This window comes from Merops nubicus, unplaced genomic scaffold, assembly GCF_000691845.1.
Source record: "Merops nubicus isolate BGI_N331 unplaced genomic scaffold, ASM69184v1 Scaffold20633, whole genome shotgun sequence".
NCBI lineage: Eukaryota > Metazoa > Chordata > Aves > Coraciiformes > Meropidae > Merops > Merops nubicus.
Window position 1 is genome coordinate 1 of NW_008598497.1, and position 14,242 is coordinate 14,242.

Genomic DNA, 14,242 nt, shown 5'->3' on the forward strand with positions numbered 1-14,242 from the left:
CCCCGCCCGCGGCCGTAGCCGGGTCGGGCCAGCTCCGGGTTAGGCCCTGCCGAAAACACCCCGGTCGCGTGTTGGTACATTAAGGTCCTGGTGTTGCCGTCTCGGCTCTGTAGAAATCGCTTATTGTGCCGTGAGCCGTCCAGACGCGGTTTGGGACATGGAGCCTGTTCTGGTGCCGTTTGAGTGAACTGGGAGAAGCTCCGTCAGGCTCCCCGAGAGCCGAGTTCAGCCTCTCCCGCGTCCTCTGCGGGTCAGCTCGGGAGTCCGTGAAACGCGGGCCCGTGGCTTTAGAATCTCCTGTAATGCCTCGCGACTAAACAATTACCATCAAATGGTGTTGCTGACAGATTAGGGTGGTATGTTGTGTTGTACCCTGCTGTGGTCTTGGAGCAGAGGTGTCCGGCTCAATGTGTCAGTGCTGTCAAGGTAAGGGTTTGGCATTGGGATGCTGTGGATAGCTGGTGTGTTAATTGGATGTTTCTAGGGCCTCTGCCCAGCTAAATGTGCGTGTTGCTAATGTCCTGGAAGGAGACATTTTAAGAAATCAAGTGTATAAAAGCAGACTATGTTGTAGACTATTTTTCAGAAGCTTTGTAGGAGTGATCTTGTAGTGAGATTAAGGTTTATGTAAGAAATAAAGTTCTCATTTTGAGCTCTCCACCTTGCAGGCTGCAGAAGATGTCAATGTTACTTTTGAAGATCAGCAGAAAATTAACAAGTTTGCAAGAAACACTAGCAGGATCACAGAGCTGAAAGAAGAAATAGAAGTGAAAAAGGTATATTTGCTTCAAATATCACTTCCTTGCCCTAATTAATTTTCAGCTGTAACACGGAAAATGGGGGTTGTAGATTACTGTAAGTAATCCTTTGATTCTTGTAAGGGTTTTCTGTTACTTTGTAAATATCCAGAGAATAGTAAAATAGAAAAAGGAAATCCTGAGAAATAGACTACTAGTATATTTCTGCATGTGGCTCTTAGAACTCCTTAGTTGTCACATGCAAAGCATTGTGTCTGTATAGTGACTTTTAGGAGGGTTCTTAAAATTTCCTGCCTGAGATTGTTAATATTTATTTTTTTTCTTGAACCAGTAAAGTAGTTGTTTGTTACATGCTTCTTTCAATGTCTTCACAGTGGTTGTCATTATGAGCACAGAGGCTTTCTTCTGCTGGGCTGAAAAGGATACATTATTCTGATTTTCTTTTTTGGTGTTCATTCACTTTCTGTCAGCACCAGTGGTGGCATTTCAACAGAAGCCTCACTGAGTTTTGAAAAAATACTAGCACTGTCACAGAATGTGTCCCATAATTACTTTGCCTGACACATAAACATAAAAAGGCAGCATTTTTACAGTGTATGTTCCATTGATGGCTTAAGGTGCTTAAGCAGTCCTAGTTTTGCAATAAGGTAATTAACATTTGCAATCCTACTTATTTTTTTTTTGTTCTCCAGCTAAATTAGAAAATTCTTGTGTAAGAGCATGTGAAATAATAGTGAAATGTAAATCTGCTGTGTTTCCCTTGTCTAGACAGTTAATTGTCCTGTTAACTGACACAGATAATGGGTATTAACTAGGAATTTCTACTGGTACAGCTCCACTGAATTCAATCCTAATGCTAAATTACAGCTCTGTAACTGTTCTATGAAACATGTTGATATCATCCTGGAGAGTGGGATTTGTTGCTCAAATTGCAGCCTCACTGGGTTCATTATTCAACTGATAGCATGACCATGTACCCATTGAAGAAATTTACCTAGTATAAAGGGAGTGCCTTTCTTATGTCTTGATAAATAGAAACAACTTCAGAATTTGGAGGATGCTTGTGATGACATCATGATGCTTGATGATGGTGATTCACTTCTCATACCCTACCAAATTGGAGATGTCTTCATTAGTCATTCCCAAGACGAGACACAAGAGATGCTGGAGGAGGCAAAGGTTGGTCAGGGAGAAGGGAGCTCCTTTACTCTACTGGCAGCTACAGTGTGATGAGCAATCGAATAGGATGGTCGGTTCATCCTCTGAACCTTTTACTTCCTACAGTTCACGTTTGGTTTTTGATTTGAGGAGGGGGGTGTTCACACCTGGTAAGTCATACCTGAGATGTCACTGTACAAAGTTATCCTAGTCTGGCCCCATAGCTCCTCTTATGGCCTGACTTGGCCAGAATTTGGCTAAGGGGGACCTCTATTTTTTATAAGTTGCTGACAAACATGACTCAATTTGTTTTACATAACTGATGGATATTTTTTTCTTTTTCAGAAAAGTTTACAAGAAGAAATTGAAGCACTAGAATCCCAAGTGGAATCAATTCAGAGGGTGTTATCTGACTTGAAAGTTCAGCTCTATGCAAAGTTTGGAAATAACATAAACCTTGAGGCTGAGGACAGTTAGAGGTGTTCTAAACATATCATACAACTTTTCCTTGGTTTATTGACTATTTTGATAACATTGTTCCAATTACATTTAAAAAAAAAAATCCAACGCTTTTTCTTTTACTTTCCTGTTTTGGGTTCCCACCTATTTAATGAGAGCTTTCTTATTTGGGGTATTGTAGTTATTTATTTGTTCAGGAAAGCATTAGCTTCATACTGTTGGTAAAGCATCAATTTGGAATATTTGCATTGTTTATTAAAGTAATAAAATCAGGCACATCTTGTAACCAAGTTTCCTTGGTCTTGTTTTCCACTCATAAAAATACTTAAGTATAAAAACAATAGAAATGAGGAAAATTTGACTTGGAATGTGATGGCTGTTTGATAAAAGTTTCTCTGTAATATCAAGGGCATGCCTCAGCTTTAATGCTACTTAGCTGGTTTTAGGAGCCCTCCTAGAAATACTAAATCTGTCCTTTGTCTTTTAATCTTACTCTGACAGCATAAGCACTGTTAGCTCAGAGCACAACATGGTGACAGGTTGAGAGGGGAGAAAGGAGAGCTCTTTAATGCTCATGTGGGTATTGAAGAAAAGCTTTTGGAGACACAGTCATATTCAGTTGTTTGCTACTTTGTATGTGGGAATCACAAAAGATGCTGTAAGTCAGAGTGGTGAGTCTTAGTTTCCAATTTTCCCAAAGAATTGTTTTCTAAATCCATAATTAGATACTAAATGAATGTCAGGATTGTTCATGGATGATGTTGCTGTGTTAGCATCAATCCCTGGAACTATGCCTCTATCACTACATGGAGTTGAGTGTAATTTTTAAATGTCTTAATTTGCTGTCTCCTTACATCCTTAGAAAAATGATGTACACTCTCACTGTAAATCTGCTTTTTGACTTCTGCCAGCTTTGATGAATATATTTTTCCATGGCAATACCTGCTTATTATGACTTTGTTTTTTAAAATGGAATCTTAGCATACATAAATCCATCTTTTTAAGCTATTTTCCTGAACAGAGAATTCAGTTGGCCAAATATTAATCTAAAGTAATTGTTCTTAATATAAACAATCAGTATGAGAGGAGTGTATTTTTATAAAGTGATTAATACCTACCTATCCTGTGTCAGTTGTGTAGCACCTTTTCTTCAAACAGTGTGAATGTAGAGGGGGGAAAAAAACCCATCTGGTTTCTCTCTGCTATCTGAAGTAGTTTTAATAAGGTAGTGATACTGAACTTCATCTTCAGTACACCTGAGCAGGATTTCACCAGTGCATTTTTACTCATAAATTACAACATTGTAACTTTTGGAGTTGTTTATGTAAGTTTATTAACACTGTAGATAAGGTTTAGCATGGCCACAAGACTGTCTTAGACAGTGAAGATCTAATATCTCACCACAAGCATTGTATGTATATAACTGTACAGATTTTTTTAATTGTGTTTTTCCAAGTGGTTGTGGTTCTAATTCAAGCTTATGGCTCAGGAAAGAGTTCAAGCTTTTCCTTACTTCCTGAGTGAATGCTTCAGCTACTTTAGGTAAAATGTGGATATGGTATCCATGGCAACTCTCCTGATTTATCTGCCAGCCAGTGCTTGTAGCAAATCAAGTGTGTTGGGCCTTCAGGAAGATAGAGGTGTTTCTTTATGTGATTTTTTTGAACCCTCCATAGAATTTTCTGTGTTAGGCAGATGTTTCTGTGTGAGGCAACTACTTAAAGCAGTTCTGGCTTGACCCAGAATTGTTCTTTTAGGCACTAAGAGGAGAAGAAGGTGGCCAGTTACTTGATAGCGGCTGATATAAATATTATGGACTTACCTGACTCAGCTCTGCCTTATCCTGTTTTATTAGATACAGCTCTTAGTCCCAAATTGTCTGAGAGCAAGGTTAGGAGGTGCTGGTGTCTTGGGTTTTTTCTAAATAGCCACACCATTTGTTTGGGTATGTTAAAGTAAAGCATCCAATGCACTTGGCTTTGTAATTATAAAGCAAAGAAAAAGAGACTTCTTTTTCCAGGTGAAAACGGAGCTAGTGATGGTCTGACCTGTAGTGAGAAGCATCCAGCAGATGGCATCAAAGAACTGGGAAACCCATTTCACAGCAAGCCCATGCCCAAGCTGTGAGTGCCAGTGCTGATTTTAGGAAGGTGAAGCTTTGACTGCAGTGATCACATTCTCATTAATTGGTTGGTAACACTTTAAAATTCACTCCTAAGTGACTGCTGTGCCCGCTCTGCTGTTCTGACCACATTCACAGCAGTGCAGGCTGCAGGTATTTGAAATGATTGTGGATTCCAGATAGGTGGTAATGTGGCTATGACTGCAGTCTGGAGAAGGTGGCAGTTGGTAAGCTTTACCTGTGAGTCCAGCAGCACCTCTAGAGTCAATGGGGACCTGAGTTCAGTGAAGGACCCAGTGGGAGAACGCTGGCAAGGTGTGGAGAGCTTGCATCTTCTCTGCTGTTCTGTGGTATCCTAGAAGTGGAATTCTCCATACTACAGGGAGAAGGCTATTTGGAGTGTTCTTGTGAATATCAAAGGTCTTTCCTCTCTGGTGTTGGACTTCAGTCCTTGGGGGTTTGTTTTGTGAACCCACACCCTTATTTTCTTTCTTTTTTTTCTGTTTATGATGTTGATATATTTTAGGCCATTTCACTAGGCCTTCTTGCACTGCTAGAGTTTAGGGGTTTTATGTGCATGATGTATCTTCCTTGTTTGCTTGGTCCTTACTGCAAACTGTGTGTCCATGCAGCCTCAAATATAGGTGCCTTTTTGCACATGTAATGTCCAGTTTCCTCTTATGGTTTGGGTAATGGTTTGTGAGTCAGGCAAGTAATTAGCTAACAAACTTTCCCAGATTAGTCTCTGGATTTTTGCAGTTTACAGAGCTACTGTCCCAGGTATTTGATATCAAATATAATTTGATATTTTTATATGCATAAAATAGAACATAGAGGAAACTCATTCATAAGTGTCACCGTAGAAGTTGATTTGTGGATCATCTGTCAGTTGCTTAAAAGTCTAGAAGATGGAGTCCTAGCTTTTTTCCTTTGAATAAACTTCCTCCTCCCTAGTGAATATATGCAATTGTTTTTCAGTTGCCATTTGTTCTCTTTAGCTGCCTGCATTGCCTAAGTATTTTTTGTTTTGGTAGACTGGAAATTTCTGTTATTTCTAGCAATGTTTGCCTTACAGTTACCTTGTTCAAATAGTTTAAATCCGTGGGAAAAAAAAACCAACCCTGATCTCTGTACATGGCATGAATCATTTAGCTGCACTTGACAATATAAATTTTTAATATTGTTGTCAGGATGCAAGCAGTTTACTTTAGTTCTCTGTATTGTCAAGAGAGGGACTTTGGTAAAGCACTTGGAAGATGAAATGTACCATAAAAGTGTTAGATTAAAATAATACTTACGGGCTTCATTTAGAGCTTTGGGCCAATGATCTTTAGTGATTGAACTGGTTATTTGGCTCCATTTGTGTAGTAAAATACAGTTGCCATTCTGCTTTTGTTCTGCAAGTCAGAGAGCCCCCAGTGACTGGTTTCTCACTTGGCTGCAGCAGTTAAAGCAGGTGAACTGGCAAAACTGCAGGCAGAGAAATACAGCTCATTTCAGTGCCCAGTGTCAGGGAGCCTGAACCATGCCAGTTTTCAAAGTAGCCTGCAAAAAAACTCTATAAAACGTTATAGGACACCATTATTATACTTACTGTATTTTCAGGGGCTTATTTGTGATTCTGTATCTTGTGTGCTGATATAAAAATGTTTTCCACATGATGTTCTCTAGCATAATCTTCTCCAGTGGAACCTTCATGGTTGCTCGCTGCTTTTGTTTAGAAGATCCTCAGATACCATTACACTCCATCATGCAAATATGGCTGATAATTATTCAATAATTACAGGAAGTGGTGTGTAACCAAAGTACAAATAATTTTGTGGTGTGAAAATCGCTACAAAGAGATTGGATGCTGAATACTAAAGCTATATTTTCTGTAGGAGCAACAGAATGTAGTGGTTTGGTTTGCATGAGTCAGTGGTTCAGATAATTTATCCAATGTTATTCTAATAGTCTGATTCATGAAAAAGCAAAAAAGGTGGATGTATTTAGGCATGATAAGGCTTGACACATTATTAACAAGCAAGTATGCCCTTTTATTGATTGTATGAGTCATACAGAAAACCAAATTATTTTGTAATTAAATGTTAGCCGCTGATGAAACTGCACAGAACACAGTGCACCAAACAAGCATAAATGGCTGGGAAGGATTTCCCTCCAGAGATGAAACAGGTTTCTTTTAAGGGGGACTCCATCTATCTGTCAAAGAGACATAATAAAACCATCAGCCATTTATTGCAGATTTACAAAATTCTTTTGCTTGCTGTTGCTCTCCAAAGCTGCTTAGTACACTGCGACTTTGATCTCAGTTTATAAACTGAGGTATCATTAGGTGGCCCTCTGTACTCATGGCAGAAACCCCCCCCACCTGTGGACACCGAGTGGTGGGGTGCAGGGTTCTGGTGCAAGTTCACCAAAGGATTGCTTCAGGAAGACCACTGTGGTCTGGCATTGTTACCACTTGTACTGGGGAGGGGAGAGGCAGAATGTACTTGATGTGGAAATACAGGCTTGGCCAGTACTATACCTGGCCATTTCCTTAAGCTATTAGGAAAATGTCAACACAGCCCAGCACAAGTGAGGAAAAACTTTGGTCAGTGAGAGGCTGTCAAGCTTTACCCCATCAAGAATGATACAGAAGTTGTTGTTAGATTTAGATTATTTTTTTGCCGTGTTAACTGTAGCTAACAGGATTGTTTGTACTAGACTTGCAGTGCTCTGGTACAAAGTTACAACTTTTTTAAAGAAACTATATTTACAGTTGAAATTTGTACTGTTTGTTAAGTACTTGGATAGAAGTATGAATTAAACCAGACTTGCTGGTGAGCATTAGTCATTGAACAACACCTCATAGCACAGCAGTATAAAACCTTGACTGCCTTTGGGTACACAATAGCAGTAAATCAGCTCAGATAAAAATTATTAATCTTGGCGCCCATTCCTAAGGATTGATGGCAACTCTACACCCAAGACTGCTTTTTGTTATTTTCCCCCAAAGTGTTAATAAAACTTCCAGTTTCATTTCTGTTGTGAAAGCTCTTTTTTTCCCTAGTTGCTTAATATTGCTGTTAAAAGTTCTTCCATAAAAACTTTGGTTTGCTTTTGAAAATATCTCCCAGCAGCGGTGTTAGATGTGTCTGTGCTCTCAAACAGCCTCTGAGGAGTTGTTTAAACTTAAGACTCGTCTCACCTCTGTAGGGGTTAGAGAAGTGTTCGTATGTTTTTCATGCATGTGCTACCTAAGACAACATTAGGGTAAGTTCTTGAAAAGAAGAGCAATGGGTGTTTGAGATGTTCAGGACAGCATTTATAGTAGTTGATTTTGATGAGGGAAGTAAGGATTATGTCAGCCAGAGATGAAAGTCCTGGCAGCTCCCATGCTGCTTAAATAGATAGCTGTGTTAAACCTCCTGTAAAAATGTTCCCCAACTATTTTACTTTCTTTTTTTCTTTTGAGGTGCTAATTCAAGTATCACATTAAGCGTGACAGTACATTTTTACCCCTCCTTGGCTCATACAATTTTTTATGTAAAAGAAAAAGCAATTAGAGGAGGTAAGAACTGTAAACAGATAGATGGTTGGGTAGGTTAATACAAACATCTCCCTTGAAATCAGTATTTGAAGTTGTGCATAGTCCTTGCTGTATCTGTAATTATTATACAGGTAGATAGACAAATCAGCAAACTGGTCATTTCATGTTTGTGTCCAGGACCCTTCATGAAGGCAGGCCTCTTTAAACTGCAGCATTTCTTGTGCCTCCTTCTCTGCTCCCCAGCACCTTTTCCCACTGCCATAGAGGGTAAATCAAGTAGACTTATTGAAGCCTTACATGTAGACTATCTAAACAGATGGGACTGTGCTGGCACACGGTGCACTTCCCAGGAGATGTTGCTACAGTGCATATGCAGACAAATATAACCATTAAGAATTACTATTTATTTTTAAAGAAGGAGCAAAACAGACTTCACTGTAGAAGAGTTTTGGCCATGATTATACATTTTATTAATGTCATGGTCTTTGATTTTTACAAAAGTGGTAGCAAAATTAACTAGAATTTTACTAGATTATTTGCTCTACAACATTTGATGGAGGTGTAGTTGAGGATGTTTTTCATTTTGTTCTCTTCACCCTCCAGGTTTGGACATCAGTGGTACAGATAGCTGTGTAACTGCAGGCGTTTACTGTGACTTCACTGTTGCAGAGGTTTTGCAGTTATTCTGTTTCAGATTATCCTCCTGCCAGTTCATTCCTCTGTGATGCAGCCATCGAGGAGATAGTGGTACTTGTTAATGGCCAAAGAGTGCATTGTAGCACTTGTTTGCCTGTACAGCAACCTGTGGCACCTCATTATTGCAGGTACAAAGTACTATGGGGTGAAGAATTGGATGCGTGATACTCCATAGACAAGTGTGGGTTGCTTGGTTTTGGGTTTCTTGTTTTCAAAATACAAGTTTATAGTCAGCTTTGCACTGGATACAGTAGTTGTCAGACCACAATAAAGTTCAGAACCCCCAATATTTTAGATCTATGATAGTTATTTTCTACTGTGGTAGCCACCTTTATCTCAAATCAGACATGGAAACTACTTTTAATGGTCACCAACCAATACTTTGCATTTCAGCCACGTGTACTGTAAGTGACACTTAGCTTGTGCTTTGCATTTTTTTATTTTTACATTTGTATGCTTTTGTTTGCCACACAACAGACTGCTAAGTAGCTGTATGATTTATAGTGCTGTTTGGTGACATCAGCACAAGAATTACACAGCAGGTTGACTTATTTATTGTCACTGGCTAGAACTTCTTGACACATACTTTTATTGCCATTATATTTGATATGATAAGCATCTAATAAAATTGCATTTCATTTTATATCAAAGCAAAGATTTATTTAATATCATGAAGTTTCAACAGCTGCCTGTTGCTATGACAACATGCAGTAACTTTGTGGTTAGTGCAGGAATTATCTCAAGAATTTCTTGAGTTTCACGTCTGTTATGAAGAGCTTGCAGAGCTTTCCTTATACTAAACAGGACACGTGAGAAAGATCACAGGCTCCTTCCCTCTGCTCCTTAAACTGGTTTAGATTCCCTCTTATTTCAAAGGTGAAGTTCTTCTTGATGTCAAAGTTGATACAAAAGTTAGGAATTTTTTCAGAATAATTTGTCAGTAACCTTTATTCATTTGTCCTTTGGACTGCAATGGAGACTACAAAGTTTGTGTTTTATTCCACGGTAGTTTTGATGCATTGATAACAAGCTCTGGATCAGCATAAGCTGTAGTTCACACACTTCCTAGCATGCTGAAAAATTTACTTTTAGCCTCTTACTTTTCTCTGTTTAAATGGTGATCTGTACCTTCAAGTTGAAATGTTTTTATTTCAATTAATGGAGATGTATAGATGCTAAGGTAACAAACATGATTGGAAAACCAAATTAATAATACAATTAAAAAAATATAAAATGAAAAATGATTAATTCTTACCCAAAAGAAATCAATTCCCCTTAACCATAATGCATTCTGAAAGGAGCAAATAAGAAAGATTCTCTATAAATGTAACTTTTCTAAAAAGCCTCAGCTATTTCCAGGGACTACCCCTTCATTAATCTGTATGTCTAAGTTTATTCTGTCCTCTTTTTCAAATAAGGCCACTAAATTGGTTGCTATGCATCAGTGTGCCACTTACACCTAGCTGAATCATATGAAGCAAATTGTGTCACATTCTGTTAATCATCACAGTGAAAGGAAGAAGTTCTAGTTCAGCTTTGAAAATGCTGCTGTCTTGGTGTTTCGGTTGTGAAATAGAACTGAATTAATGAGCTATAGTAGTCTGTATAATTATACAGGAACAATTTATTTAAGGCACAAAGCAAACATGGAAATTTGCAACAACTTTGAGAATTATTTCCGTTTCACAGCTGTTATGGTTCATTTGGAAGCAATGGAGTAAGAAAGACCTAAGAACCACCTTACAGCTTGCTGTGAAGAGGTGGCACCAGCAACATTTGAAATGTCTATACTATATTTTACAGAGAGCAGAAGTGCAGTAGGGTTTTCTGGCCACAGTGCATTAGTGAGTTCCATTCCAGCTTTTTCTAAAAGGGGTTCTGAGCACACATGGAAAAACAGATAAGCTTCATTTTTATTTACACTTGTGCAGAGTTCCTCAATTCATTGCTGTTACATTTGTACAAAATCACTGTGTGGAATTAGGGGTGGAAACACAATGAGAAATTAAGTTTCATTTTTGTTTCCTGTGTAGTCTGTTGGTTTTTTTTTATTAGCACCTTCATCAAAAGTCCTTGAATTTCACAGCTTTCGGACTTTCTTCCACGTAAAGCAAGCTGTGGCATGCCCTCTAAATTCTTTTACCTTGATGTGGAATTTTACAGACTTTATAAAGAACCTTATGATTGTAGTTTGGAACAAGAAGAGATGATATGTTCAGCCTTCTTTTATGACTGAAACAGCTTTAATGCTGATTTTGACCATTACAGGAACAGCAGCGCGGAGGCAGGAGAATCCTCAACAATCTGCTCCCTTGTCCCCATGGTTAACATTTCAGTTTTGTTGAAGAATTAGAGTTGGCTCTTGTCTGCTAGACCATTACTGAGTGCCCCAGACACATTAGGCTAGAGGAAGGAAGTGAATTAAACAAATTTTACCACTATCTATAAATGTGAATGTAAGACCACACATGCAAAAATCTCTGTCTTGGTAGGAGCCAATGTCCTCAGCTAAAAGTCTGCAAAAGTTGGATGTGGTTAAGTAAATAGTTTGCTTTTTTTCTAGACTGTAATAAAACGAACTCAAAAACAGTACCAAAGCCTGTGAGAAGTATTGATTTAGAAAAAAACAGTAATTGGTCTTATCTCTTAGGAGAACAGGAAAAAGCAGAAATTGAAAAAAGGGACAGGCATATATTTTTTTTAATGTCTCTGCAATATAATTTTCATGATGATTATTTTTCACAAATGGAAAATCAGAGAAAGCATGTGTCATTGCATATAGTTTTTTCTTCCCTGTGGCTTAAAAAGGGGTACAGTCTGTAGGCAAGGCAGCATTACTGTAAGAAGAAAGGACACAGACATTTTATAAAGAATAATGAGATGAAAAATACAATAAAGCCTACAACTGCTCCTTCCTTGATTATTGATATTGAGCTTTATTAGAGCATTTAAAAGCCTGAAGAGATTGTAGTCACAGTACTGGCTACCATGGAAATGCAACTTCAAATGATAAACCCTTAGAGTGACACCAGTATTTCAGAGACTATCACAAGTAATTATTCAGGTGAATAATTGATTTGGGTTTTTTTTTTAGCTCTTTGGAATTGATTTCTTTATTCTTCCCCACCCCTTTTTATCCTGCCTTTTAAAAAGAGCTAATCTTATTTCATCTCTGTCATCTGTGAAGCAGGTATTTGGAATGCTTATCTCAGCTTCCCAAAGCAGTGATTGCAGCTAAAACCACACCTACCCTAGTGTCGGGAAAGTGTTAAAACAGAAAGGCATGATTGTATCTCAGTCCCTAAGGAGAGGAAGGTTCTTTGCTCTAACAGTGTGAGTGGCACAGAGCCAGACAGCTGTGATGTCCAGTCTTTTGTAGCTAAAGACAAAGTGTATGTAATTGTCCTGGTTTCAACTAGCCATATGTCTGAACAGAGAAAAGCTGGATTTTGACATGAAAATATACATGAAAGTGTATTTGGGAGAGCTGGAGGTTTGGATGCTTGGTTTTTAGCCAAAGCCTGCTAGGTACAACAGTCATTAAAAGAGGAAGAAAGGTAAAGACATGCTGACATTTATACACTAATCCTCTGTGTTTACTTTTCAAAGGCAGTTCAAAATGTGTTACATGTTATGTGAACTAGTTCAGATAAGTTGGAGGTGGACAAGTATTGAGGCATGCAGAGCATACCCTTCTGAGTACAATGAAGTTTATAAACTGAGAAAAGTTTAAGCTCTGTAATCCTGCTGGCCTTCTTTTAGAGGCTGCATCTGTTATTCTAATATAATAATAAAAATAATCTATCTTTTGCATAAATATCCAATCAATGCTACAAGCATTGTTAAAATGAAGTATTTACACTCTGTCACAGCAACTGTCAAAGTATTTTGTCAAGCTACATACTAATATTCTCCAAATCTAGAATTAGTAAGGAAAAAGTAATTTTTAGGCCAGAATTGTAGTTAAGTAGAGGAAAAAAAAAAAATAATCTAAATCCATTGGAGGTATGTATTTTACAGTAATTTCATCTGGTAACTTAGAATTGAAATCCATGAATTTAAGTGGAAGGGATAAATTTTACTGAAGGGACTTTCCTTCTTTTATTAAACACAGTCTGCTTTCAGATTGTATGAAGGTGGGGCTGAGAATTCACCATCGTACAGAATTTGGAAAATTAAATTATGCTGTCCTGGTTCCGTGTAAAAAGGGGTTCAGGGCAGGACCCACATGGAACAGAACTGTGTACTCGCCCCTCCCCCCACTGAGAGAGAGAGAGAGACTTTTGAAAAAAAATGAAGTATATTGTTTAACAAGGAACAGAAACTGAAAAAAGGAGGTAAGGAAAATAATATATACAAAGATTAGGGGAAAAATACAAAAAATAAAATATACAAAACCCTCAGAAATGGTTCCAGGGTCCCACAGAGTGAAAGGACAACCTCCCTCTCTGAGCTCCAAGGCAGGAGTGAAATTAGAAACCACTCCCTGCCTCTTATCAGAGTGTGTGTGGGAAGGGGAGGGAATACAATGGTTCACCCCCACCCGGGGTCCTCCCAGTTGCTGGAAGGTCACGCCCCCATTCCAAGCCTCAAACCACAACATATGCAAATGAAAATAGTAATAAAAAGACTCCTCCATTGCCAATGCAATGAAACCAAGACTTGAAACACAGATGATACATCAAGCTCCTTGAAGTCTGTTTTATGTCCTTAGCAGAGGATGAATTCCAGCCATTTAACCTGCAGCAGAGACACATGTCCAATCAGCAAGAGTTTTGTCTGACATGTACTGACATAACTTTCTGGACAGTTTACCCACAGAGAATTCAAAAATGTTGCACTCTTGGCACACAAAGTTGTTTTGGTATATTCACATTGGCCATTTCAACCGAGACTACAGAGGATGACAGGAAACTTTAACTTAGCTCTTCAGCTATGGGAAATACAGAAATACACACTGTTTTGATAAGGTGTCTCCTTACAATTGACACAGATGAAGAAAAGCAACCCTGTGCAAAGAGTTGCTAGAGCTGAGTAAGTAGTCCATGATGAGCAGTTTATTCAAACGTGTCGTTTCCCATTCTGTTTGCAAATTGGCCACAAAGAGTGACTTATGTGATCAATTAGTCAGGAAATTAACTAAATAATTATTGGTCTCTAATGCTGTCATGTCAGGTATATTAAAAATTTGAGAGATTTATAAAGCAACAAGTTTAATAGGACACAAATATCATGGTGTGGATATTGTTTGAATGCTAGGGACATGGTTTAGTGGCAGACTTGGCAGTGGTGGGTTAACCGTTGCATTTGATAATTTAAAGGTCTTTTCCAACCTAAACAATTCTATGATTCTGCCATTAAAGTTGATTCAAGTCAGGCTTTTAGTTAAAATGACTTTACTTTTTCATCTGACATTTGATTTTTCATGGAATCATAGAATGTTTGGGCAGGAAGGGACCTCCAAAGGTCATCTAGTCCCACCCTCCCACAATAAACAGGGACATCTCTAACTAGATC

The 14,242-nt window shown here is 38.3% G+C and overlaps 1 protein-coding gene across 1 annotated transcript; it reads left to right on the top strand.

The window, feature by feature from the left end:
• Positions 1 to 653: 653 nt before the first annotated feature.
• Positions 654 to 2,665, top strand: PFDN4 (prefoldin subunit 4; the record flags this gene model as incomplete). The annotated part of the gene is made up of 3 exons (XM_008937071.1): positions 654 to 776; positions 1,794 to 1,937; positions 2,262 to 2,665. Coding segments are annotated over 3 exons (399 nt in total), but the record flags the coding sequence as incomplete, so codon positions are not given.
• Positions 2,666 to 14,242: the final 11,577 nt, after the last annotated feature.